The 27,884-nt window shown below is 38.5% G+C and overlaps 3 protein-coding genes across 4 annotated transcripts; 1 reads left to right on the forward strand and 2 right to left on the reverse strand.

Annotated features, from left to right (window-relative positions):
• Positions 1-3,411: 3,411 nt before the first annotated feature.
• Positions 3,412-5,060, reverse strand: LOC126609731 (photosystem I chlorophyll a/b-binding protein 3-1, chloroplastic). Its single transcript, XM_050277662.1, has 3 exons — positions 4,826-5,060; positions 4,670-4,731; positions 3,412-4,204 (listed from the first exon to the last, which is right to left on the reverse strand). The coding sequence occupies exons 1-3, from the start codon at positions 4,979-4,981 to the stop codon at positions 3,589-3,591; spliced, it is 834 nt and encodes a 277-aa protein (XP_050133619.1). The 5' UTR covers positions 4,982-5,060; the 3' UTR covers positions 3,412-3,588.
• A 1,682-nt stretch (positions 5,061-6,742) lies between these two features.
• On the forward strand, positions 6,743-10,841 carry LOC126609719 (DEAD-box ATP-dependent RNA helicase 53, mitochondrial-like). The gene is made up of 8 exons (XM_050277634.1): positions 6,743-7,310; positions 7,453-7,580; positions 7,724-8,135; positions 8,491-8,589; positions 8,673-8,897; positions 9,188-9,349; positions 9,773-10,256; positions 10,396-10,841. The coding sequence occupies exons 1-7, from the start codon at positions 6,894-6,896 to the stop codon at positions 10,211-10,213; spliced, it is 1,884 nt and encodes a 627-aa protein (XP_050133591.1). The 5' UTR covers positions 6,743-6,893; the 3' UTR covers positions 10,214-10,256; positions 10,396-10,841.
• A 274-nt stretch (positions 10,842-11,115) lies between these two features.
• LOC126609715 (vacuolar protein sorting-associated protein 53 A-like) lies at positions 11,116-27,086 on the reverse strand. Of its 2 annotated transcripts, XM_050277628.1 has the most exons (24): positions 26,824-27,086; positions 26,585-26,679; positions 26,416-26,472; positions 26,126-26,276; positions 25,905-25,975; positions 25,429-25,553; positions 24,986-25,146; positions 24,735-24,876; positions 24,046-24,109; positions 22,942-23,127; positions 22,809-22,844; positions 22,299-22,403; positions 22,145-22,204; positions 15,029-15,106; positions 14,633-14,740; positions 14,478-14,543; positions 13,657-13,734; positions 13,446-13,579; positions 13,271-13,364; positions 12,937-13,014; positions 12,522-12,584; positions 12,187-12,255; positions 12,010-12,105; positions 11,116-11,717 (listed from the first exon to the last, which is right to left on the reverse strand). In XM_050277628.1, the coding sequence occupies exons 1-24, from the start codon at positions 26,870-26,872 to the stop codon at positions 11,415-11,417; spliced, it is 2,469 nt and encodes an 822-aa protein (XP_050133585.1). In that variant the 5' UTR covers positions 26,873-27,086; the 3' UTR covers positions 11,116-11,414. The 2 variants fall into 2 exon arrangements, with proteins under 2 accessions (XP_050133585.1, XP_050133586.1); XM_050277629.1 differs by lacking the exon at positions 26,824-27,086 and having other exon boundaries at positions 26,126-26,280; positions 26,585-26,673.
• Positions 27,087-27,884: the final 798 nt, after the last annotated feature.

Genomic DNA, 27,884 nt, shown 5'->3' on the forward strand with positions numbered 1-27,884 from the left:
AACTTATTTGCTTTCTTCTGAAAAAACATGCGACTGGCGAACTTATATTCGATCTTGGAAGGCCGGTTTTCATCGTTTTTTCCTTCCCTCCAAAACTGTTTTCGTGGAAATATGAACAAATGGATTGTAACGTTGCCGGCTTTAAGCTGATTGGATAGGCGGTTTTCATTGTTTTTTCGTGTTAAGGTGATTGGTTGCGGGATAAATGAGATAGTGATTTATTATCATTGTGGTGAAGACAAATTAAATACGTTTTAAGCTCTCAGGTTAATAAAGTTACAAGTCTTCAAGTTAGTAGAACATGCCAAACTCCCAACCGATGGTAACTAATCACCTCATGAAACCATAAATAGATTATAATCAAATTTGGCATATCATGTAAAAGTTAAAACTTCTCAATATTTTAATTAAAATTAAAGGATTTTGACATCTTCTTTGAAAACACTCTTTACTTGATCAAAAAACTTATAACTAGTTATTAACTTTTTATCAAATTTTAAGTGCGGCCATATAAGTAATGACATTCTCTATTCAAGATTGAAACCTTCTTTTGTGCATGTGATAATTATTTTTTGAACAAGCTGCAATTACAACAACGATCCCCAACGGATCTTAATGGACATGTAGTCATAATACATGTATTTTGTAACAAGTATCAAACTTGTGTATGTGATCTATATGAAAGTGATTTAGCTCCTTTCAACTCTTTAGCATCTTGTTAACCATCGTCGTAATTGTACTTTGCGAACTTACTTCTGTTGTCGCTTAAGCAACTCAACAGATAAGTACCCTCTTGTTCTATATCCAACTAGAGGTAACTTATCTCGCCTAAAAGATGGGAACAATTGAGTACAAAGCGGTTGACGGGTGCGTAACATATGAGAATCTACGTATATATGAGGTAATGGTTGGCCATAACAATACGCCACCCCTTGCACTTGAATTCGAATTCCTATCATGCAACTTAAATTAAAAATTATTATTTAATCCCTAGTTAATGATGTTTATTGACTGAGATTTTATTAGTTTTCAGATTTTGATCAAATAATAATAAACATTATTATTTAATCCCTAGTTAATGATGTAATTGGTAGCATTAATGTATTCATAAACTTACATGTCAGTTACATAAATTTTCAAAATAAAAATTAGTAATTGATTTAGCGTTTTGATACTCACCCCCTTATTAAACTCCTAATTAATTCTCAATTCAAAATATTTCCAAAAATAAAAAAAATAGAATAAGTTTGTACACATTTACTTTTTTTATTAAAAAGGTTTTAATTTTTTAATCTTAAATGTTCCCATTGATATAAATTTTTAATTTTTTTAGTTTTGAATGTACCCATTCTTAAATGTACCAATTTGGTATACGTAAAATGTATCATTTTTTAAATATAAAATGTACCCATTTTTTATAAAAAATTCATTCAATTTTTTCTAATCCATTTTTTTAACTTATATGTGTACATTCTCTTTCGGTGATTTGATGATGTATCCATGCCAAGTTTCATCGAAGAAATTTAATAATATTATTAAGCCTAGTATCTTTTTTTTTTTGGTAGTTTTGAAAAATTCATGCATGTTTTGATACAATAATTTTTTGGTTGATTTTTAAAAATGTACCAATATATATAACACACACACACACACACACACACACACAACACACTTACAATAAATTGGAGAGTATGATAAAATAATTTTTTTTGTTAATTTTTAAGAATGTACCAATATATATATATATATACACACACACACTAACAATATATTGGAGAGTATATATAATTTATCCTTAATATTTTTAATCCCACAACTTATTGGTTTTATTTAAAATTTCATTAACATAAACAATTTCAATTTTCAATTTAAAAATATAATAACATATATAGAAATACATTATTAAATTAAGGTCAGGGACTTCGATAAAAAAACTAAAAAGTAAATAGGTAAAGACCGCATCAAAAGTCTACCTAAAATAATTTACAATAAAAAATCACCTTGCCAAAAATAAAAATATAGAGTGATTGTGATTGACGGCCTTTTCCGTTTAATCATTATTATGCTTTATGAAATTGCATTGTTATCGTCATTATTATATGCTTGTTACAAACTTTAGTTTTTATCATTATCGTTTAATCTTATTCCATTAGGATGTGATTATGTAATATTGCCAATAACCGTTGCAACCACTGTATTTGGTGGGAATGTATAAACATGGATATGCTTTTTACACCTTTGGAAGTAACGGTTAGAAACTTAAACTTCAAGCAAAGATGTGTCGCATATGAGATACGACCTTTATTTCATTTCTAATACTATCTTTAGCTGACTCATGATACCAATTACGTTTATGTCTTTATCTCGACCCGTTCTTGCAAAACATGCATGCTTGTTGAGCTTAGGAGAATGACTTACATTGAACGAGTTTATCGTCATGTGACGTTCTTTTTTAATAATATATGTAAACACGAAAATTCCTGCAATGAATGAGACAAAAACACGTGTACAAAATAATATTTGTATTAATGATTTAGGGGTTACAATCTCTTCTACAAATTTAGCCTCTGATTCGATCTTCGTAATGTGTAGATTTATGGATTGTGATGTCGATTCCAGGGCATTCGAGGCATGATCTTAGGATGAACAGGTGATGAACGATGAACGCTTTCTTCAATGGGCTGTTGGGGCTTGACTTTGAATTGGTGGAAGTTCTTCAAGGGCCGTTGGGGCTTAATCTTGAAGGAGGATTTGGTGGAAGTTCCTCAATGATCGTTGGGGCTTGATCTTGAAGGAGGATTTAACGAAGAACGAAGAGGGCTTTCTTTATCCTTCGGGATTTGCTTGAGAGCTAAAGCTTCAAGGTTTTAGTGTGATCTCTCTTGGTTCCTCCTTATCCCTTGATGGAGAAGCCTATTTATAGGCTTTGGGAATGAATCACCACCATCTATTTTTTTGGTGAAGTGAGTGGATGTTGTAGGTGAAGTGAGTGGATGTTGTAGGTGAAATGAGTGAAGGTTGTAGGTGAAGTGAGTGTATGATGTTGGTGAAATGAATAAAGGTTGTAATTTTAATGCATTGGTCAACATTTATTTCACTGAAATTTCGATGTCTACAATATAATGTCATGTGTTAGAAAATTTACACATATAATTTTTAATAGAACAGAACATTACAATAGTGATGAATCTGTTCTGTTTAAGTTGTTCTCCTAGCTGAAATGCGGAGAGCAAGGCTCTTAACCTTGTAATAGTGAGTTTGTTGGCTATCCAACAGGAGTTTGGTTACTTTATAGATACGAAATTATGTGTTAGTAAATTCGAACATGAATAAGCAAAGGAAAGTTTGAATAAATGTTTTAAAAAGTTCTCAAAGTTACAACAAAAATATATCTATTAAGTACGATAAATATAAATTTAATGAGCATCTGTATTGTAATACATGAAATCTGATAACATTAATTAGGGTTCTAATATAGCTCTTTTTAACATGTCATTTCTTACAAAGAGTCACAGAAAACAAGATCAAACAACAAAGATTATATCATATAATCTTGCACAATGAGAGGCCAAATTAAGTTGTACAAACTTAATGGAACTTGAGGCTGGTCAAGATGTTGTTGTTGACCGGGTCAGCCAAGTGATCCAGAAGGTTCTGGTAGGGCCCCACACCAGTCACAAGACCCTGAATAAAATAACCCAAAATTGCCAGCATGGCAAGCCTCCCATTCTTCACTTCCTTGAGCTTCAACTCATTCATCGACTTCTCGTCTTTCCCAAACCCTAGCGGGTTGAACAAGGGCCCACCGGGGTAAGCTGGGTTACCCGACCCGCCCAAGTACTTCTCAAGGCCCAAGAAGTATTGCTTGCTCATGGACCCGGGGTTGTACCAGTCCTGGAACCTCCGGTGCTCGGCGAAGCCCATTAGGGCGAGCTCAAAGACAAAGAGTGTGTAGGGGTCGGCCCAGTAGTTGTAGGTCCCGGCTGGTGGGATAACTCCGGTTTGGAACCAGGGAAGGGCAGTCTCGGCCGGGATAAGGCCGAGCTTGCCCAGGATTTCTGGGGCAATTGCACCAACTGCACCCAGCATGGCGTAACGTCCGTTGATGACTTCACCGTAGGCTAGCCATCTGGGCTCGATGAACCCACCTGTGCCTTCTGGGTCAGAGAGGCCCAATGGATCGAATCCGAAGTCACCGGGAAGACTGCAAGTTAAATTTAACCATTTCTCAAAAGTTAATTTAGGTGATGACCAAGTGCAGTGCTTTAAATTTACATTTGTTTTTGGGAGAAAATTTGTCTTATAATATGTTATACATTTCGTCATGTTTATCTCTGTCATCACGGAATAAAGTCAAATACAATGCATACAAACACAATTGAATTTACAATTAGAAACAGCTAGTTTTTGTTCAAGGAGTACTAATTATGTGAGTCACGTCTATGGGCGGATGAACAATGAGTATGTGTCGTGACGGATTTTGGTAGATTTTAATTTGCTTTTCTCTGTGTTAAATTAAGCTTATCCTCCTGCTAATTGTCAACCCTAATCCATCTCCTACGTTCTCATCTCAGTCAAATAAAAAAAACCTAGTTCCGTCACTCAAACTACACTATATGAGTCATGACGGTGTTACAGTCATACTAAAGGGTGAGTCGAGCATTGGTACCTGCCATCCAAGTAAGAAAGGCTCTGCTTGGAAGCAAACCACAACTGTCTGTCTGCTCCTTGCTGCACCCAAATCAAACCACAAAATCATAGACTTACACTAACCCAAACCAAATAGTAACACCACGTGACGGTACCAAAAGTGACATCTACGTACCTTAACGGGAGGAGTAGATGCCGCCCTTACTACAAAGGAAGCAGATTTTCTCGATCCAAATGGAGATTGGACAGCCTTTGTTCCTCCAAATATCTGCCTAGCAACCTCCTTTGAGGCTGTTAAAGAAGATGATGAAACCAGAGCTTGTGCTGCCATTTTCTCTCTCTAGCGCTCTGTCTCTCTCTCTCTCCTCCGGCCACTCAAATATTTTGCTCAGTCTCTCACACACCACAACTTCCTACATGTAATAAGGAAGATACGGAATTGGTGTGGGCCAGGATGGAACCAAAACTTGTGGGCAATGTGCCGCTGAGTTCTTGGGTGGACATTGGAGCTGGACTCATGTTTCAGATTAGGTTGGGATCTCACTGCCCAACAAAGCTTGTACACGTGGCGCCATCACCTAGATAAGAGATATTGCAAATTTCTCAACGGAGACCTCATTTCACAAACTTGGTTTGGTAAAAGGATTTTTCTTTAATATACTATTACATGATACATAAAAGTGAATAGCTGTAATTGAAAATAAAATATCTATATAGTTGTAGAAATTAAATTTAACGGCTAAACATCTGTAATGCCCGATTTTACAAATTTAGTTTACTACTACGTGACATTAAATGATATATAAAATGAATAGTTGTGATTAAAAATAGAATATCTAAACAGTTGTAGAAATTAAATTTAACGATTAAAACATTCGTAACGTTAACAATGCATAGCATCAAAGCCGTACTCTATATCATGAAGACATTCGTTTGATCAAGCTGATTATTTGAATTGATACTTAATTTGTTAAGAGTTGTTGTATGTGCAATGCTGCAAGCACTACAACTTGTCCATGTGCTTGGTTAGGTAGGTAGTACTCAATTCGTATGGGGGCTTTGTAATTCTAGTGGTAGAGTGTATGTATGCAGAGAATAACTTCGTTATTTTATATTGTACACAATTAGATATCATGTCTTTCTTATCGCGTGATTAGTTATGTGATGATACACATATCAGTTACAATTATGAATCCATAATTTTGTTCTACTTTTCATAAGTAAGCATCTTGCTACATACATTGACTGCGCCTCTTTGTGACATTTTGTAAGCAGCATGCTCCAAAATCATGCTAACATCAAAGTAAAATTGAGCCGTTCCATTGTATATGTAATATGAGACGGAGGCAATCACATATACTAGTCATGTGGTATATAAGCCTATGCATGGTTATATAATATATACAACTGGTTGCACTTGAATTATCTTCACAGTCATATGCTCATATTCAAACTTTTCATTTCCATTTTTTTAGGGGGAAGTTTCTTCGACACTACTAGCATTAAATGATACGGGAATGAATGGTTGTGATTGAAAATAAAACATCTAAACAGTTGTAATTTAAAAGCTAAAACACATGTTGCATTGAATGATACGTAGCATTAAAACCACACCTTTTTTGTGAGTAACATCAATATGAGACTGGTAAAAAGGGATCACCACCAATAAAGAAAATTATGATTCGTTTTAGGCGAGCCAGCCTCCATGTGAAAACAACTTCTTCGAACCTTACGATATTGAATTAAAGGAAAACTAATAAAAAAGACTTGAAAACTTTGAGTTTTAACGATAAGGACAAAATAAAGGGTAAATTGAATAGTATAAGGATTGAATTTTTAGTGTAAAATGTGATTTTTCGTTAAAATAAACAATACCGGGAGCTTTTTGTTAAAATTCTCTTGAATTAATTGGCTAGCAAAAAATTGACGTGGGCCTCAAAATTCAATATCTAACCCAAATTAGACTTCAAAAGGTAAAGCTAGCCCAACATGAAGACCCAAATTACAAAGTAAAACGTGGGTCCCAAGGTCGAGCGCAGAGGATCCCAACCCGTAGATATCCCCTTCATTTCGTTTCCATAAACCCCCTTTCGCTTCGCATCAGAGGTCTCATTCACTCACTTCCTCGCCTCTCACTTAAACCCTAAACCCCAAACCCCAAATCTTAGGGTTTTTTTTTCTCTCTCTCTCTCTCGCTCTCCCTCCTCCTCCGATACCCTTAACCCCTTCGAATTGGATAAAAAATGATGACCACCATCCTCCGCCGTACGCCTACTATAGCCACGGCGCGGACCTTTGCCGCCATCGAAACCTTCCTGATCAACCACCATTCATTTCTCGGGACGCCGGCCCCCGAACTCGTGCTTCCTGAAAATGGCGCCGTCGGCGGCGAGGCTAGGTTCTACACCGTCTCAGCCCTGAAGACGAAGTTGGGCCCTTCGTACGGGTATCAAGTGAGGGACTTGCACGCGAAATCTGGGCCGTTGAGTTTTCGGGCGTCGACGCCTCTGGGCGCGCAGTTTGCCGTTGAGTACTCATCCGAAGAGTCGACCAGAAGGAGTGGCGACGATGAAGGACTCGAGATCGCGAAGCTAGGGATTGCTAAGGAGATCGTGTCGGCTTTGGCCAATAAGGGTATCAGCAAGCTGTTCCCCATACAGGTGATTAATCATTTCCCAATTTTGTGCTCTGTTTGGTTGATGAGAAAATGATTGAAAAAAGAAGATTTTTTTTTTTAGTTTATCTGTTGGTTGATTTGTGTGTGGACGATGTATTAATTCATTGTTTGGGGATTTTGTGTAGAGGGCTGTGTTAGAACCAGCAATGCAAGGGCGGGATATGATCGGTCGCGCTCGAACAGGAACAGGGAAAACTCTTGCGTTTGGGATACCCATCTTGGATAAAATCTTTAAATACAATGCCATACATGGGTTTGTTTCTCAAATCACAATCATCAGTTAGATTATTAATGTGCTCCGATAGGGGTTTTCAATATGACTATCTAATTTCCCCTTGCAGCATTTTCTTTTTGGTTTTTAGAGTTTGTATTTGATTTATGTTTGATTATATATAGGCGTGGAAAGAATCCTTTGGCTTTGGTTTTGGCCCCGACAAGAGAACTCGCAAAGCAAGTTGAGAAGGAATTCCATGATACAGCACCTGGTTTGGATACAATCTGTGTCTATGGTGGTACCCCCATTTCAAGTCAAATGAGAGCACTTGACTATGGAGTTGATGTGGCTGTTGGCACGCCTGGTCGTGTAATTGATCTTATCAACAGGGGAGCCCTGAATTTAGAGGAAGTTCAGTTTGTTGTTCTTGATGAAGCTGATCAGATGCTCCAGGTGGGATTCCAGGAGGATGTAGAGATAATCTTAGAGAGGGTGCCAAAGAAACGTCAGACATTGTTGTTTTCTGCAACAATGCCCGGTTGGATTAGAAAGCTTACTCAGAATTATCTAAAAGATCCAGCCGTTATTGATCTTGTAAGTATGTTTTTATTTGCCTGTTCTTCGCCGACCATGTGTAGCTACTTCTAGGATCAGATCATAAGCAATGGCACAACAAGCTTAAAACAGAAGGCTTTCTCTTCTATAACTGACATTTTCATTAAATTGAACGAGCAACGTGTCTTCTCCATTTTCTGTCTGGATATTTAGTGATAGTTTGCAAAGACGGAAGAATTAGGTTTCTAAAAAAATTTCAAATTGCACCAGTGGCAATATATTTTCTTGTGATTTTTTGTTTGGTTACATGGAAACTACTAGTATAAAGATGGCTTATGGGATAGACATATTCATCTGATCATGTTTGCTAATTGAGAGCTGGCACGTGCTGTAGGTTGGGGATTCTGATCAAAAATTGGCAGATGGAATTTCTCTATACTCGATTGCATCAGACTCATACGGAAGAGCATCAATTATTGGACCACTTATAACAGTAAGTAATCTTAACCTTTTCAGCTCTTCTTACATTTTCCAACATCTGGTCCCTCCTCACCATCAAGTATGTGTGCCTGTTAGGAACATGCAAAAGGAGGAAAGACTATTGTTTTCACTCAGACAAAGCGTGATGCTGATCGATTGTCGTATGCCATGTCAAGAAGCTTTAGATGCGAGGCTTTGCATGGGGATATTTCACAAAGCCAGAGGGAAAGGACCCTTGCAGGTTTTCGAGATGGGAATTTCAATATTTTAGTTGCCACTGATGTTGCTGCTCGTGGGCTTGATGTACCCAATGTTGATCTGGTGAGATTTATTTAACTGTTTACTTTTGATTTAGTTTCATGATTAATCTGTGTAGGTCTGCCCTAGTTTATAGTCACTGGACAAATGTACTACTACGATCTTTAAGCTAGTAGTTTCTACAACATCCTCTCTTTCTCTTCCCTTTCATTAGCTTTCATGACTTGATTAAAGCTTTTAATGCTCTGGTTAGGTCCATATATGGTTTTTCACTGCATTTGGCAGTGATAATGTTATGGATTCGAATTAAGGAAAAGGAGTGGGACTGACTTTCTTCGCTTTCTTGGTCTTAGGTGATACATTATGAGCTGCCAAATAATCCAGAAATATTTGTTCACCGGTCTGGCCGAACAGGTCGTGCTGGGAAGAAAGGAAGGGCTATTCTTGTTTACACACAGGATCAATCCAGGGCTGTTAGGACTATTGAGAGAGAAGTAGGATGCAAATTTACGGAGGTAAAGATGAAGTTTTTTTATCTATGCATCTTCCATTTATTTTTAGGCTGGACACTGTTCATAGTTCAAGGCATTGAGAGTAACACAATTCTGACTTTGATTATCATGTGCTTTTGGGTAATTGAATGATACTCATTTGATAGAAACAAATAGATGTTCCCATTAAAGATCTGTGTTTCCTCTAAAATGTTTGTGTGGATTCACGAGCATGCTTTCTGCTCATGTGATTTTATTCTTAGTTTGAGTCGAAGCTTAAAGGAGGTCTGACATGGTGCTCTCCGGTATAGTATGGCGAGCTTCGCAAAATTTTGCATGCTTAGATAACCGAAAAATTCTATTATATATATTTCTCCGAGAAAATGTCTGGTTTTGTGTATGTACTAGCATCCCAGACTGATTATATGATTACTATTTTATGACCAGCTTCCCCGGATTGCTGTTGACAGCAAAAGTATAGACATGATGCCGGACATGGGTAGAGATCGATTCACAAAGGGTAGTCGATTTGGTGGTCCATCAGGACCAGGTTTTAGCCGTTCTGGTGGGTTTGGTCGTTCCAGTAGCTATGGTGATTCTTCTGGTCAGATGGGTAGATCTAGTGGACCTCGTCCCGGTCGTTTTGGTTCCTATGGTGATTCTCAATCTGGAGGTGGGTTTTCCGGATCTAGCTCAAACCGCGGAGGAAACTTTGGTAACTCAGGTTTCGGTCGTTCAAGTGGTTTCGGTAATTCTGACCGTTCAGGTGGTTTTGGTAGTTCTGACCGTTCAAGTAATTTCGGAGGGTTTGGTAGCTCTGATCGTTCTGGTGGTTCTAGGAACAATAATTCTAGCCGTTTTGGCAGCTTTGGGGATGACAAGTTTTGATGGTGAACAAAACGCTAGAAGACCCTTCGAACTTTATTCAATGGTAAGTCTGTTTACGTATTTCTTATTGCTATCCCATACATTTACCGACTCAGGTTGGTTTCTTTTAATTGAGATATTCCCATGTGGTATTGGGTGAACAATGCTTACGATTCACTGACTCGTCTGTCTTGCAATGCCAGTTAGGAAGATACGGAACCCAGGAGGAAAGAATTACCAAGAACAATTATTTGCTTTCATGAACCGAAGTTAGAGGGGGGGCGTGTAGCGAATAATTGTTCTTGCAATACCACCCGAAGTTAGAGGAAGCAACAATAGGTGTTTTATTCTGTTTATATTATTAAGTTTATAAATTAGAGTATGAAACGAAAGTCAAGTCATCGTATTCGGATGATGAGAGGGCTCATAAAATGTAATGTATCTTTTTAGTATTATTATGTTGACGCTACTATTTTTTGTTGTTTATTTGGGTTGTCTTAATCCTTGAGACTTGAGATTAGTGGCTGTACTTGGCAGTGTTTGGTTACGAAGTCCCATAAAACGCCCCCCATGGACAAGGATTATCATATCTTCCTGGAAAAATATGTTCGGATTAATGAATGTGGCTATGAGCTGTGATTGATCAGCATTTCAGATCTCTCTTTTACAGCGTCCCCTCTTTTAAGTTTCAAAGCACCGGGTTTGTCTTCGGTACTTCAGCCGAAATCCTTTTGAACTGTAATCACCATTTCGATTTTTGAGTCGATATTCACCTGTATTTTTTAGTGTAATTCTTCACTGTTCATTTTTCGGACTACTCAGGAAAATATGTTTTAAAGTTACTCTCTTCCAACAAAGTGAAAACTGCGGGTCAATAAAATGTTAGACGTAATTCGGGTTAACAAAATGAATGGAAAATTAAGGACAGTAATTTGAGGTTTATAATAATAAGATGACACCATGTATTCACGTTACAAATTTTGGACACGCTTCTCTCAAATTGATTGGAATTTCGTATCGTACTGTACGCCAAAGCCAAAAATAGCAAAAAGTGTACAGCACTAATCTAATTCTACTTGACCATTGCGAGATTTTGAATACGATATTTTGTGTTACAAAAATTCCCTCCGAAAGCGACACGAGATTAGCAATACAAAAAATGAAAAAAGAAACAAGGTAAGAACCAGTACATGATTTACATTTCTATAGGATATAAATGTTGTCATGCGTTGAAGAGCTTTCTGAAAGGCCCGTCTTTTCTATCTTTTGCAGCTTCGGTTAACGCCAGGAACCTCTTGAACCCTGTTGTGGCTGCACCTCGCCCGAGTGCAGCTGCTCTGGTTAGCACATCGTCTCTGGATGCAATAAGGGCGGCTGAACTAGGATTTAGTATCAGAGCAGCTGCGGGGGCAGTTGGGAGTGGGATAGTTGGGGCAGCCGGGGGTGGGAGAGCAGGTTTTGTGATTCCCGGGCCATGCTTGTTAAAGTCATCTAGTATGCTTTGCTGATCTGCTTTCTTAAGACCCTGCACATTCATACTCAAATTCAGTGAAACATACATTGAATTAACCGGATTATCCAACTCGTAACTCTTTCTGAAAAGTAAACATTTGTTCCAACTCTTGAAGTGGTAAAAATCTGCAGTTTCCTTTTGTTCAAAATAGTATGAACAGAACAGAAATGCGCTAAAATTCAACGTCTGCTTGCAAGTCAGCCTCCTCTAGTTTCTTAAGAACTTTGAATTGATGAATGGAAAGAAAAAATGTCTCATGTGAAAAATGAATGGATGTGAAAAGGCAGGAGAAGTTGATGACCACCTTGAGCTCCAAAATTCTCTGAAACTCCATGGGCGTTCCCTCTGGTAGCAACGCACGATATGTATCCGCAACAGAATCAATTGGCGACAGAATGACCTGTATGCAAAAAAGGGATAAACCTACTTCTGAAAAGAAACCAGAGGCTGCCAGAAAGAGCACCAATAGACTGATACCTACCTTGAGAAGTGCTTCAGCTTTGCTCATCTCCCGGCTTACAAATTTCGAATAGCTAGCAGCACGTGAAGTCTGTTTGAAGAAATTATATTGATCTGTTAACAGGTTTGATTTGTGTGCTAAGAAAAATAACTAGTGAATTATGACGAGAAAGCTATCATGGGCACTTATGAGTAGGAATCAAGAAATGATTTTCATGCTTTCAACCCTGGAATGATACTTGAGGTGGAGTGTGACACTAATAGGATCATAATAGCCGTAAACAAGGAAGGGGCTACTTGTACTTTATAGTTCTGATCATACTCGTAACTATAAACATATATCAACAATTCACTCACTTGGTGACCAAGGGATGGTATCTCCAAAAGAATTGTCTTTACCGCTTGAGTATCCAGTAGCATCTGCAATAGCATCCAAAGCATTTTTATTAATCACATGAATCAATCACGAAGTTCACTTCAAATATAAACTATAAAATTGCTTGGAGAAAAAAGATATACATTTGATACATGTATAAGAAAGATACCCTAAACTAGAGATAAACATATAATAATTCAAGATGAAAGTTTGATTGATTTCTATCACAAGGTAAGATTTAAACTACTTCGAATTCAAGAATCGAGGGAAATCCCCGGTATATATCCCTCAACTCTCATTTGTGAAGCGGTTATATATACTTGTTCTCATCTCTTAAAATAAACAAAATCAGGTTTAAAAGGAAACAGAGGCGATTATTAGGAATGCAGTCCCTACTTGTTGAGCTCCAGTTTCTGATATTTGCTTGCATTTGAAAATGTTAGTATAGAAACGCGGACCAAGAGATGATGCAAGCTGCACAGATGAAGTCAAGAGATTAGAACTACATTAGCAAAATGTTCAAAACGGACTTTAGTGTTAAGTATAAGGTAGATAACTGAGTGAAGGATGGCGCTACACGACTTTAAAATGCTTGCAAAAAGCATGTCATATCAATAAAAGAAAGAAAAATAAAATTATAGAAATAAATAATGACTCATGAACCTTGGGAAGCAAGACTAAGATCTATGGTAAAAAATATAACATAAAACACGTCAGCCCCTTGTACTACCTTGTCCAAGAAAAATTGGAAGTAAATTGGTGAGAGAAGTGTTCCAAGTATAGGAATACTACTAGCAAGGATCATATTTATGCCATTAACATACCTGCAAAACGGTGGGTTTAGTCATTTGTAGAAAGTGTGTATTTGATGTAAAGGAGCAGAATCTAGATTAATGCTAGCTTACTCTGATTGGTCACCAACACTTTCAAGCGTAGCCCATGGAACTCGTGTCATTGCAGCCATTTCAGCATCAAACTTAGTTTCTAGGCCATGCACCAAGGTTACCAATGCTTTTGTTATAACGGCTGAAAATTCATCCTGCACGATTGCACAACTCTTGTAGAAAATGAACAGAAAAAAAAAATGCATTAGGCTACTTATAAAATAGCTTATACCTGCACTTCCGACATATCCACCCCATCAGCAAACTGAGTATCAATTATTTTGGATACACTTTCAGCCAGTTCACCAGACTGCAAATAATTAAACATAAATTATCAAGAATGTAAAATAGTTTTCATTCTTGTACTATAGTTGTTTATGCACACACACACACACACACACACACACACACACATATACATACATACATAAATCATGTGAACGCCAGATTCAGTGCTAATCATAAATTAATCACACCTCACATTGATTTCAGAAAGAAGACATGCAATACCAACTAACTCAGATAGAAAACTGAAAAACCACCAAGTACTGACAACAATTTCCATCGGAATTCAGTGTACATGGTAATTACAAGTTTTTTTTATGATAATTACGAGCACATATGTTTCACACCTCATGTGAAAATTTATAAGCTGATCAAGATAACAAGATTCACACGACACATTATGGCAACATACTAATGGAGTCGGTGATGCATACAATAAGCCGTGCATTCATTTTTCACTCAAGTTATTATGGAGGTATGTGTGTCAGACACCCTACAATCAGAATGTAATGTAAATCATTAATTTAATCAGTGCCCTTGTTAGCTTCTACCTTTTGTAATGCAAAAAGATAAGAAAATACATTAGACAAAAAGAATCATCTAGTTCTAATTTATCTAGAAATTCCCATCGGACATAGTACCCCTTTCTCAAAACAGCATCTGCTGTAAGTTTTAGTTGAGACGAGGCATTACAGCTTCACACGCAGATAGGAATTCAGCTAACACTCAAAAGTCAGAGCAGTTGCATGTCTCCAAAAAACTGCTTACCGTCTTATGGCAGTATTCTGCCGAGTTGACAATGTAACAAATCACCTTTTCATCTCTGTCAGATGTCTGCTTAAGCATAAATGAAAATTAGCACCTATTCAGAATAACAAGAATTTTGTGAAATAGTCATGAAGCTTAAAATTGGTCTTTTATACCTTTATCTGTCCATCCATACCAGTTGCTGCTGCAACAATTCCTGTACCACCTTTAGGTATTCTTGCAAAAAGCTTGGTAGCATATCCTTTGAGAATCCTTTGAAACACCTAAACTTGGAAAGACACATCATATCTGATTATTTAAAAATATCTATTTACTTGTACAGTTCAAGTCACAAGGAAGAAATTTGAACAAAAAAAAAGTCGCAAGGAAGAAACATGCATTTTTCTTCTACGTTTGAAGGTGGTTGAAGTAGAATAGTCTTGCAACAAAATATGATGGCCTAATATCACTAGGCATCCACAATAGAGTTTTGTTTATGGATATGTAATATTATATGCACTATGTGTGTCGATACCAATTAGGAGATTAAGCGAGGAACTTCAATAAAGTACCTTGAACAAATTAAATAATGTCTGGTTCTTTGTCAAAGCACTGCATCTCTTTAAGCTCCTCTTGATTATAAGAAACAACTGCAAGACCAAAACGTGCAACCAAGTCAACATTATTAACATCATTAAAGAAATAACCATAACAACAACAACAACAAAGCCTTTTCCCACTAAGTGGGGTCGGCTATATGAATCCTAGAACGCCATTGCGCTCATTTGTGTCATGTCCTCCGTTAGATCCAAGTACTCAAGTCTTTTCTTAGAGTCTCTTCCAAAGTTTTCCTAGGTCTTCCTCTACTCCTTCGGCCCCGAACCTCTGTCCCGTAGTCACATTTTCGAACCGGAGCGTCAGTAGGCCTTCTTTGCACATGTCCAAACCACCGGAACCGATTTTCTCTCATATTTCCTTCAATTTTGTCTACTCCTACTTTACCTCGGATATCCTAATTCCCAATCTTATCCTTTCTCGTGTGCCCATACCTCCCACGAAGCATCCTCATCTCCGCTACACCCATTTTGTGTACGTTGATGCTTCACCGCCCAACATTTTGTGCCATACAACATCGCTGGCCTTATTGCCGTCCTATAAAATTTTCCCTTGAGCTTCAGTGGCCTACGACGGTCACACAACACGCCGGATGCACTCTTACACTTCATCCATCCAGCTTGTATTCTATGGTTGAGATCTCCATCTAATTCTCCGTTCTCTTGCAAGATAGATCCTAGGTAGCGAAAACGGTCACTTTTTGTGATCTTCGCTAGATTGCTCCGGTCATTAGTGTGGATAAGTATATAAATGGATAGAGATAGGAAAGCAAACACAAGATGTACGTGGTTCACCCAGATTGGCTACGTCCACGGAATAGAGGAGTTCTCATTAATTGTGAAGGGTTTACACAAGTACATAGGTTCAAGCTCTCCTTTAGTGAGTACAAGTGAATGATTTAGTACAAATGACATTAGGAAATATTGTGGGAGAATGATCTCGTAGCCACGAAACTTCTAAGTACCGGAGTGTGGTATCGTCTTGACTTGCCTTATCTGTCTCATAAGTAGATGTGGCATCTTCTCTGGAAGTACTCTTCCTCCATCCAGGGGTGGTATCTGTAACTGGTGGAGATGCACAAGGTAATGTATCAATTTCACTTGAAGCTTACTTGTAGTTTCATGCTTGGTCAAGCGAGATACAAACCATGTAGTAGGAGTCCCCCAAGTCACCGAGCTGGGGGTTCTGCTGAAAGAGGTGACAGACAAGGTAAGCAATCAGAGCTCTGGCTGATTGTTCACATTATCCCTATCTTGCAGGCAGCATGAAGGATAAAGAGAAGAAAAATGAGGAGAGATGATATGGGATACTTTTGCTTTTGAAGAAGTAACTTTCCACAGGCTTATTCTTGAACTGGGCTGGAGGGTTTTCTGGTTTTCTCCAGAGTATAAGGCCGACTGAAGAATTTGAGGGTCAAAACAAGTCCATCAAATCTAGAGTACGTTCGACCCTGCTGATATGGGATACTTTTGCTTTTGATAGAGTAGTGGATGTATCGGCACGTGTGCTGTTACGCTTGTCTCCACATGCTTCCTTGTATCCTTCTCACTTGCCCTATCTGTTCCTCAGGCAGATGCGATATCTTCCCTGGAAGCATAAGATGTTGAAGATGAGTACTCGAGAGCAATGCCAGGTAAGTAATCAGGTAAGGGGTTCCAGGCAGTCAGTTCCTGGCTGGAAGCTTGATTCCAAGTGCTGACTGATTGCTCTCTTTCTCCTTGTCTTGCAGGTAAGAACAAGGCCAAATGAAAAGACAGGGAAAAAGCATGATATGGGATACTCTTGCTTTTAACCCTGATGATATGAGATATTCTTGCTCTAGTATAGCTTGTTTACAGAGGTATTATCGGGGGGAAAGAAAGCTGAATATTTCGAAAGGCTTTGTTGGAAGTGCCCTCTCAGATAAGAGAAAGGGTTGAGCATTTTTGCAGGTCTGCCTGTCCGTTAGGGATGGAAGTCGACATATATAGGAGTCTCCCTAACATCAAGTAATAATGCTATTCCTTTACCCTGCTTGGTTATAGCACGGTAGTGGGAGCTGCCAGCTTCACATGTTTTAACTCTGTCAGAGCACTTTGAAAAAGTGGTTTGTGGTATCTGGAAAGCTGATGTTGCGTGTGAAGATTACAGACCTGTCGGGGGTCTGGCTCTCGAGATTCGGAGAACGATGCCTCTTCGATTTTTGAGAAAGCAATCCTGTTGGGGGTCTGGCTCTCGAGATTCGGAGAGCGGTGTCTCTTCAATTTTTGAGAAAGTAATCATGTTGGGAGTCTGGCTCTCGAGATTCGGAGGGCGGTGCCTCTTCGATTTTGGAGCAAGCAATCTTGTTGGGAGTGTTTTCTCGAAAGTGAGTAAAGGTTGGGCATGTTTGCTAGTCTACCTTGCCACGAAGCACAAAGGTTGACACACAGGGACTTTCCAATTATCCAGCAATGGTACTGTTCCTTTACCCTCTCTTCGATTTTTGAGAAAGTAATCATGTTGGGAGTCTGGCTCTCGAGATTCGGAGGGCGGTGCCTCTTCGATTTTGGAGCAAGCAATCTTGTTAGGAGTGTTTTCTCGAATGTGAGTAAAGGTTGGGCATGTTTGCTAGTCTACTTTGCCACGAAGCACAGAGGTTGACACACCGGGACTTTCCAATTATCCAGCAGTGGTACTGTTCCTTTACCCTTGTGGGTAATAATATGGTAGCTAGACCTTCAAAATTTATGTGTCTAAACTTTGTTAGTGTTGTTTCTTTGCAATTCTTTTACCCTTCTTGGTCAGAGCGATGTAGTGGGAGCTGCAAGCTTCACGTGTCTCAACTTTGTCAGAGAACTTTGGCAAAGTTATCTGTGGTACCCATGAGCTACTGTTGCGTGTGGGAAGTGGGTGATTGAACAGTACGATTCATGTGCTTTCTACTTCGCCAGAAATCTTCAACAGAATGCCCATAATTTCCGCAAAGCTGAGTGTGCGTGTGACAGGTGCTGACAAGGCTGGAAAAGTAGGTGCCTCTTCGATTTCTGAAATCGGCCCTCGTGGTCTCTGAGCAGCCCAGCTTTTGAGAAAGCAAGCCTCTTCGATTTCTGAGATCGGCCTTTGTGGTCTTTGAGCAGCCCAGCTTTTGAGAAAGCAAACACCTCTTCGATTTTTGAGATCGACCCTCGTGGTCTCTGAGCAGCCCAGCTTTTGAGAAAGCAAACGCCTCTTCGATTTCTGAGCAGGCGCCTCTTCGATTTCTAAAGCTTCGTCGAGTGCAGATTTTTATAGGGGCTGACATTAAGTTCCAAAGCACACTTGAATATCCACCAGTAGAAGCTCCATTCTTGCACTTCTAAGATCTTGATTTGTCTGACCTCTTCTCTCTTCAACACCTTTGAAAATGTCTGGCCCCTCCGACCGTCGTTTTGACTTGAACCTTGTTGAAGAGGCAGCCCCGCCTTCTCCAGACAACATATGGCGCCCATCCTTCGTCTCCCCTACTGGTCCTCTTACCGTTGGGGATTCCGTGATGAAGAATGATATGACCGCTGCGGTAGTGGCCAGGAACCTTCTCACTCCCAAAGATAACAGACTACTTTCTAAACGGTCTGATGAGTTGTCTGTTAAGGATTCTCTGGCTCTCAGTGTTCAGTGTGCAGGTTCTGTGTCTAATATGGCCCAACGCCTATTTGCTCGAACCCGCCAAGTTGAATCATTGGCGGCTGAAGTGATGAGTCTCAAACAGGAGATTAGAGGGCTCAAGCATGAGAATAAACAGTTGCACCGGCTCGCACATGACTATGCTACAAACATGAAGAGGAAGCTTGACCAGATGAAGGAATCTGATGGTCAGGTTTTACTTGATCATCAGAGATTTGTGGGTTTGTTCCAAAGGCATTTATTGCCTTCGTCTTCTGGGGCTGTACCGCGTAATGAGGCTCCAAATGATCAATCTCTGATGCCTCCTCCTTCTAGGGTTTTGTCCAGTACTGAGGCTCCGAATGATCCCCCTCCGGTGCCTTCTCTTTCTGGGGCTCTACCGACTGCTGAGACTTCTCCTAAGCAACCTTTGTGGAGGCTCCCTCTTGTTTGTTTATTTTGACTCAAGTATATGTACATATTTGTAACTTATCGGGGATATCAATAAATAAGCTTTCCTTCATTTCAACGTATTGTATTAAATACACCAAAGCCTTCTTCGCTAAGTTCTTTGAATTTTCTTTTGTTGAAGCTTGTATGTTGAAGCTTTGTGAGTGGAGCATATAGGTTGAGGTAGTGTTCCCTTAATTTCCCGAGTGAGGAAAACTTCTCGGTTGGAGACTTGGAAAATCCAAGTCACTGAGTGGGATCGGCTATATGAATCTTAGAACGCCATTGTGTTCTGTCCTGTGTCATGTCCTCCGTTAGATCCAAGTACTCTAAGTCTTTTCTTAGGGTCTCTTCCAAAGTTTTCCTAGGTCTTCCTCTGCCCCTTCGGCCCTGAACCTCTGTCCCATAGTCGCATCTTCTAATCGGAGCGTCAGTAGGCCTTCTTTGCACATGTCCTAACCACCGTAACCGATTTTCTCTCATCTTTCCTTCAATTTCGGCTACTCCTACTTTACCCCGGATATCCTCATTCCTAATCTTATCCTTTCTCGTGTGCCCACACATCCAACGAAGCATCCTCATCTCCGCTACACCCATTTTGTGTACGTGTTGACGCTTCACCGCCCAACATTCTGTGCCATACAGCATCGCCGGCCTTATTGCCGTCCTATAAAATTTTCCCTTGAGCTTCAGTGGCATACGGCGGTCACACAACACGCCGGATGCACTCTTCCACTTCATCCATCCAGCTTGTATTCTATGGTTGAGATCTCCATCTAATTCTCCGTTCTTTTGCAAGATAGATCCTAGGTAACGAAAACGGTCGCTCTTTGGTATTTCTTGATCTTCGATCCTCACCCCTAACTCGTTTTGGCCTCCATTTGCACTGAACTTGCACTCCATATATTCTGTCTTTGATCGGCTTAGGCGAAGACCTTTAGATTCCAACACTTCTCTCCAAAGGTTAAGCTTTGCATTTACCCCTTCCTGAGTTTCATCTATCAACACTATATCGTCTGCGAAAAGCATACACCAAGGAATATCACCTTGAATATGTCCTGTTAACTCATCCATTACCAACGCAAAAAGGTAAGGACTTAAGGATGAGCCTTGATGTAATCCTACAGTTATGGGAAAGCTTTCGGTTTGTCTTTCATGAGTTCTTACGGCAGTCTTTGCTCCTTCATACATATCCTGTATAGCTTGGATATATGCTACTCGTATTCCTTTCTTCTCTAAAATCCTCCAAAGAATGTCTCTTGGGACCCTATCATACGCTTTTTCCAAATCTATAAAGACCATGTGTAAATCCTTTTTCCCATCTCTATATCTTTCCATCAATCTTCGTAAGAGATAGATTGCCTCCATGGTTAAGCGCCCTGGCATGAACCCAAATTGGTTGTCCGAAACCCGTGTCTCTTGCCTCAATCTATGCTCAATGACTCTCTCCCAGAGCTTCATTGTATGACTCATTAGCTTAATTCCCCTATAGTTCATGCAATTTTGTACATCGCCCTTATTCTTGTAGATAGGCACCAAAGTGCTCATTCGCCACTCATTCGGCATCTTCTTCGTTTTCAAAATCCTATTGAAAAGGTCAGTGAGCCATGTTATACCTCTCTCCCAAAACTTTCCACACTTCGATTGGTATATCGTCTGGGCCTACTGCTTTTCTATGCTTCATCTTCTTCAAAGCTACACCCACTTCTTCCTTCCGGATTCTACGATAAAAAGAGTAGTTTCTACACTCTTCTGAGTTACTCAACTCCCCTAAAGAAGCACTCTTTTCATGTCCTTCATTGAAAAGATTATGAAAATAACCTTTCCATCTGTCTTTAACCGCGTTCTCTGTAGCAAGAACCTTTCCATCCTCATCCTTGATGCACCTCACTTGGTTTAGGTCCTTTGTCTTCTTTTCCCTTGCTCTAGCTAGTTTATAGATATCCAACTCTCCTTCTTTGGTATCTAGTCGCTTATACATATCGTCATAAGCCGCTAACTTAGCTTCTCTCACAGCTTTCTTCGCCTCTTGCTTCGCTTTTCTATACCTTTCACCATTTTCATCGGTCCTATCCTTGTATAAGGCTTTACAACATTCCTTCTTAGCCTTCACCATTGCTTGTACCTCCTCATTCCACCACCAAGATTCCTTTTGGTGTGGGGCAAAGCCCTTGGACTCTCCTAATACCTCTTTTGCTACTTTTCGGATACAACTAGCCATGGAATCCCACATTTGGTTAGCTTCCCCCTCTCTATCCCACACACACTGGGTGATTACTTTCTCTTTGAAAATGACTTGTTTTTCTTCTTTTAGATTCCACCATCTAGTCCTTGGGCACTTCCAAGTCTTGTTCTTTTTTCTCACTCTTTTGATATGTACATCCATCACCAACAAGCGATGTTGATTAGTCACGCTCTCTCCTGGTATAACTTTGCAATCCTTACAAGTTATACGATCCTCTTTCCTCATTAGAAGAAAATCTATTTGTGTTTTTGACGACCCACTCTTGTAGGTGATCACATGTTCTTCTCTCTTCTTAAAGAAGGTGTTGGCTAAGAAGAGATCATATGCCATTGCAAAATCCAAGATAGCTTCCCCATCCTCGTTTCTCTCCCCAAAACCATGGCCACCATGAAAACCTCCATAGTTGCCTGTCTCCCTGCCCACGTGTCCATTTAAATCTCCTCCTATAAATAACTTCTCCGTCTGAGCAATTCCTTGCACCAAGTCTCCAAGGTAAGATTCTAAGGCATGGTTCTAAGAATTCAGTGTCCTGAATAAAAAAAGTTTCTTGAAACAAATAAAGGATCTACAAGAATATAACGATTTGAGTATTGAATAACATTTTATATGTTCATATCACATAAATAAGTTAAAGAATGACATCAATAAACTAAGAGTGACTGAGAACATTGGAAACACGCCCTGGGGCCAAATGAAAGGCACTCAGTCTTATTCTAGTCATTCTCATTAACTGCAACACTAAACTTCTAAAGTGACGGTAGGAAAATGTGCTTACCTGCATGCTACTTGATAAAACATTATTCTGACTTCCCTCCTCAATGTCCCATGTTTCCTCCTATTGGAAAGATGAAAACAAAACCTAAATCAAATGGGAAAAGACACTAGCAAACTATTGAACATTTGTTGTAGAAGTAATAGATCTATTCTACCTGAACAAGTTTCTCCAAATTCTCCATCAGTGTCTTCTCTTCTAGTTCTGTGTAAACATTCAAGTGAGGCTCAAAGCAAGATGAAATGATTCCACGGAAGTTGAACTGCCAAATCAAACAGTACAAGTAATTCTCAGAAATTATATGTATGAGAAGATAGACTTGGCACTAAAATACAAGAGGACCATAATAATAGACTGTAACTGCAAACATGATGATATCTTAGTCATCTTATACCAAAGTGACAACCCCAAATTTTTAACCAGGATACAACAAGTCAACATCTTGATATAACTTTACATGGATTGCTTAAAATTATTTTCAACACACACTCAAGCAATCTCACTATATAAGAGTCACCATTATGGTATGATATAGGTAACGTAGAAAATATACAGGAATGACATACAAGAAAAGTCAAATCTAATTATACACACATTAATCGCTCATTTCATATATATTACGAGGTTACTTATTATGAAAGAATACATGTAGAAGAAAAAAATTTACCCCAGCTGCAGGAGCTGATAACTCTTTATCCTTTTCCTGGAAAATGAAAATCAGGAGAGCTTATTAACTTGCTGGTATAAGGAATTCACATTGTGAATTTTCAACCATATTAAGCAATACATAACATCCATACCTCTGTGCTACTTTCCTGATGTGCAGCAAGCATCTTTTCATACTTCTTTCTAATATCTGAGGCACTTTGACTAGAGTTTTCCCCTCTACCAATTTCTTCAATCTCATTTCTGATCTCCCTGCCTCGAGTACCACCACCAAATTTCTCTGCCAATTCATCCTCAAATTCAAGAGTTCGCTGTAGTGCCTATAGGCAGCAGTCAAAGCATTAAAAAAACCAACAAATGAGAACGTTTTGAAGGCCATGAGATTGGATATAAAATGTCAACAACAATAAAAATTATTGCGTTATATTTATCACAACCATATCCTTACAAAAACCCTAATATAGATGTGCCACTTGAGGTAAGGAAATGCTTAATGATTATAGTTTCCCATATGAAGTCCAATTAGGCAGATCTAACCAAACTTGCACAGACAATCCAATCACGACCATAATTGGGTTTGGTTCAGTTTGCTCTTGCTATTGTTTTTTCCCTAGTATAAACTTCATTGATTCATTAAAGAGAGCACCCATACAGATTAGCGACTGGAAGATCTAAAGAAGACAAGCAATGCATGATCCATGTGGCTCCTAAAAAATTACATATGCATGCACTATATCGCTCATGGGTTGTTTAAAGGTTTCAACAGATGTACCCAATATTCTTAAGGAAAAAACTAAACTAAGCTTTTGTACTCTGCTGATTGGTTCAACATGTTTCGCGTGGTTTCTAAAAAAAAGGATCTCTCACTTGTTTAATGGCCATTTCCAGTTATTTTCAAGAGGCAAAACAAATGATATCACATCATATGGATATGGAGTTGAAATAACAAATTGAAGAGAATAACTGGCTGCAACAAGAGACGGATGGCTGCACTTATACCTAAGCCAAAAAGGAAGTGGATTAAAATAGTGCAAGACGACATGATAACATAATGATATTTGATTCAAATGCCTCAAAAAAAGTTGAAATTGGGTTTATCTGAGCTTAGGTTGTTTGTGCTGCTTCTACAAGAATAGACAAGAGTCAAACTAATCTAAGACAAACTAAAGAAGCACCAAATATCACTCCTCAACTACATGTAAAATCAATCCAAAACATAAATAAGAAATACGGCTTACCAACAATAATATGCCAACATCAGGATTTTCTTTCTGATTATTATGTATATCTTCCAGCTGCTTTCTGAAAAAAGAACAATACAAAAAAGTTTTCAACCTTTTAAGTTTCTTTGAATTCATTCTCAAAAACTAAAAAAAAAAAAAAGAAAGAAAGAAAAAAGTTTCTTTGAATTCTCTGGTGAAATCAGATGTAAACTAGAACCCCCTATGTCCAGAGAGTCAAGTAAACGGCAAAAAAGGAAACAAATAAAATGTCAACCTCAAAAGTAAACTAGGTTGTGTCTTTTATGGAATTTTGCTTCAAACATTTTTCTTCTCCTCTGATAAAAAAAAAATATTAAGGATACTAAAATCTCAAAACGTTAATGGAGGAAAGGAAGAAACATGTATTTTATCTCTATGTGTGATGCCATCACTTGCCTTCCCTTCTACTTAGTTACACGTGTGACCACCAGCACAGAGAACACTACAATGTTCAGATTTTTTCTTGGTTCACCATGTCGAAACCTTGAATATCATAAGGACGGCAATAGGAACGACAGTTTCCAAATGCTAACAGTTCTTTTTGGGTATTTAAAGAAGTTGATGGCTACATTTTATGTAAATGGAAAACTAAGAAAATTCCACCCTCTGTGAAAAGGAATTGAAGCTATCGACAAACTTTGATATCAGAGGGAAGTAGATTGTACCTTGTTTTTTTACAGAACTGAATACAGAGCCGATAAGGAACATGCCATGAAGTAGGAAAGATTTTCCAAATTTCTTCATTTGTTCTCATACGACGCTTGATCCATGCATATCTTCGTTCAGTTTTATCCAACTTAGCTAGTTCTACAAATAGAGAAAACAAGATGAAATTCAAAATTAAGGACAATTAAAGTGAAGTCTTCATACATACTGAAAGCATCTGCTAAGAATAACATCAAACATGAGCACACACCAGCTCCTTCAAATATCTGCTCATATGAAGTAAGCTCCCTGCTGCAAAAGTTATTTACTAGTTCTTCCCTCACAGATGGCTCCAAAGCATCAACAACCAGGCAAGCATCAGATAACTGCTGAAGTAAATTTGTTTCCTCCGTCTCCTTTCCAGTACCTAAGCTGAGAAGAAACCGCAATAGAGAAGATACTAAGGATCCTAAAGAGTCAAAGACAGCAAAAACATTATAGTTGCAGCAGTTTAACTAATAGTCATACACAAACAACTCCATTATATAGTTCTAGGCACACATATCCTAACAAAGAATAAAGAATATGACCAAATGCTATAATTACTAAACCCCAAAACCTAGTATCAATAGTTGTTCAATGATCTATCCTTTTAATGGTTTGCTTAAGCATTAATTTGTATATACGGCACTGCATATTATTTCAAACACATACCTTGAGAAATCAGAAAACACGTGCGACTTTAGTATTTGTTTGATATTCTTAAATTTTTCCCTCAGCTCTGTGATCTTCGGAATGTCCTGATAAGCTTCAAAATGGCTACATAACTGGTTCACTGCCTGATACGCATCATAAACTCGAATCAAAATGAAGCACTTTCTCAAAATTCATATAACACTAATCTTCTAAAACTAGCAGTTACTTTTCAATCATCTTTGTATAATGAAAAAGTTCGTATCACGAAAAATACTATTCTTTTCCCAAAGATATAACAAAAGGAAAATAACACAGAATGCATAAAAAAAATGCACTTCTTATGAGGATCTTCCAATCGCTTAAATAGAGTGTAACAATAACCAGATGCTACAAAAGACCAAAGCATAATTGAGAACATCAAACAAAAGGAGTCACAAAGTAAGCTCCTGTTTTACCTACAGTAAAATGACACTGTATACTAGGAGATACCTTACCTCCAACTGTGCGGCTGCCTTTTTATATTGTCGTTTCGAAGCCATTACTTGAAGCTGCTCAACAGCAGAGACTGCCATGTTACCAAAAAAGAAAAAAGTGCACTCCCATGAGAATAATATAAAGGCAAAGGCATTCATCATCAATTTCTAATCAGGGTCAAACAGTTGATCTATAAATCTTGATCAATCGTCACTGTAAAAATCATAAACGAGGAACTAACCAAGCATGGTTAGGCGATGAAGAGCAGTAATCGTCGTTGTTATATGCTTCTTTGCAGAGTCTAACTTCTTAATATCCCTACATATTTCTTGAACCATTGTCTCGCTTTGCTCAGCTTTCGTCTTAATTTCGCGGATTTTATACATGAGTTCCTGCCTTAGAGCATCACAAAGTAAATAAATAAAACAAAAGAAAAAAAACTAAAAGCCAAAGAAAATCCATTTACATCAATTACAACCCTTTTATTCTGCAAATTGCATCAATGCTTATGAACCGAGTTTAAGAACAGACCTCCACGGCACGTGTAGCGGCAGCAAGATCTTCTTTTGCTTTCATGCCCGAATTGCTCTGAAAAACCACACCAGCCAATCCATCAAAAACTACAAAACTAGTAAAAAAAAAAAAAAAAAACGTGCAATTGCAGTTGTGAGCTCAGAGCTCAAAAGGCAAAGGCGACGACCTGCTGGCGAACCGCGGCTAAAATTCCAGCATCTACTCGCCGAATCTCACCGTGTATCTTTTGCATTAGCGGCTCCACACCAGATAAAGACGCCTCTGTTTTGCACAATTCAAAGCATTCAAAAAGTAAGTTCAACACCTACACATTCTGCTTATACAACACAAACAGATATATATACGCATATAAATATATATATATACAAACACATAGAGAGAGAGGGAGGGAGGAGAGAGACATACCTGTGGGGAACATCTGGTTGATGTATTCCAAAGTGCTTGACTTATCCATGGCTGCCAAATTAAGCTCGAGCTCGTTGCGTTGGAGTAATGAATGGGAGAAACAGTTGGAAGGAGGAGATCTGACAATTTGGAGAGTGGATTCTCTCTCTTCTCTCTCTCTGTCTCTGAGAGTTGGAGCTTTGCTTTTGATTCAGCTGTGGCGCTGGAAAATGGGTCGATCTAGGATCGACGTGATTGTGTGAACCGGGTTTCGGAGGAGTACCGACTCTGACCCGAAATGTTTGGAGCGGGCTAGAAAGCGCGGGTTTGTATCTAGCTTACATGGGCTGGGCCTCTACTTTATGAACCCGTGGGCCGAAGAATTTTGCATGAGTTTCTTTGACGAATAAACGATTTTTTAGTAAAATCTAATTAATGTAGTTTGCAGCTACTTAGTACTGCAGTTTAATGGTATTTTTGTTTACTTGTAAGTGAGAGGTTTTAGGTTCGATTCTTGCCGAATACGAATTTGAACAATATTATTGCTAGTCTATTGTGAGGCTAAACTCACCCCCTCCTCCTTAATCTACATAATATCGTTTGTTAAAAACAAAATAATAATAATCTAGTCTTCATATACGGTTTAACTCGGTCGCTAATGACATTGTTTACGTCTGTTATACAAAATTAGCGTCTTTTATCGTAAATTAGAAGATTACATTTTATTAAAATGAAAACTAATGAAAATGGCTTGAAAATTTGAGTTTTAATGATAAGGACAAAATAAAGGGTAAAGTGAATAGTACCATGATTGACTTTTTAGTGTAAAAATGTGATTTTTCGGTCGCTAATGACATTGTTTACGTCTGTTATACAAAATTAGCGTCTTTTATCGTAAATTAGAAGATTACATTTTATTAAAATGAAAACTAATAAAAATGGCTTGAAAATTTGAGTTTTAATGATAAGGACAAAATAAAGGGTAAAGTGAATAGTACCATGATTGACTTTTTAGTGTAAAAATGTGATTTTTCTTTAAAGTGAACAGTACCTGGTGCTTTTTGTTAAAGTTCCCTTTATTA

This window comes from Malus sylvestris, chromosome 17 (assembly GCF_916048215.2).
Source record: "Malus sylvestris chromosome 17, drMalSylv7.2, whole genome shotgun sequence".
NCBI classification, from domain to species: Eukaryota; Viridiplantae; Streptophyta; class Magnoliopsida; order Rosales; family Rosaceae; genus Malus; species Malus sylvestris.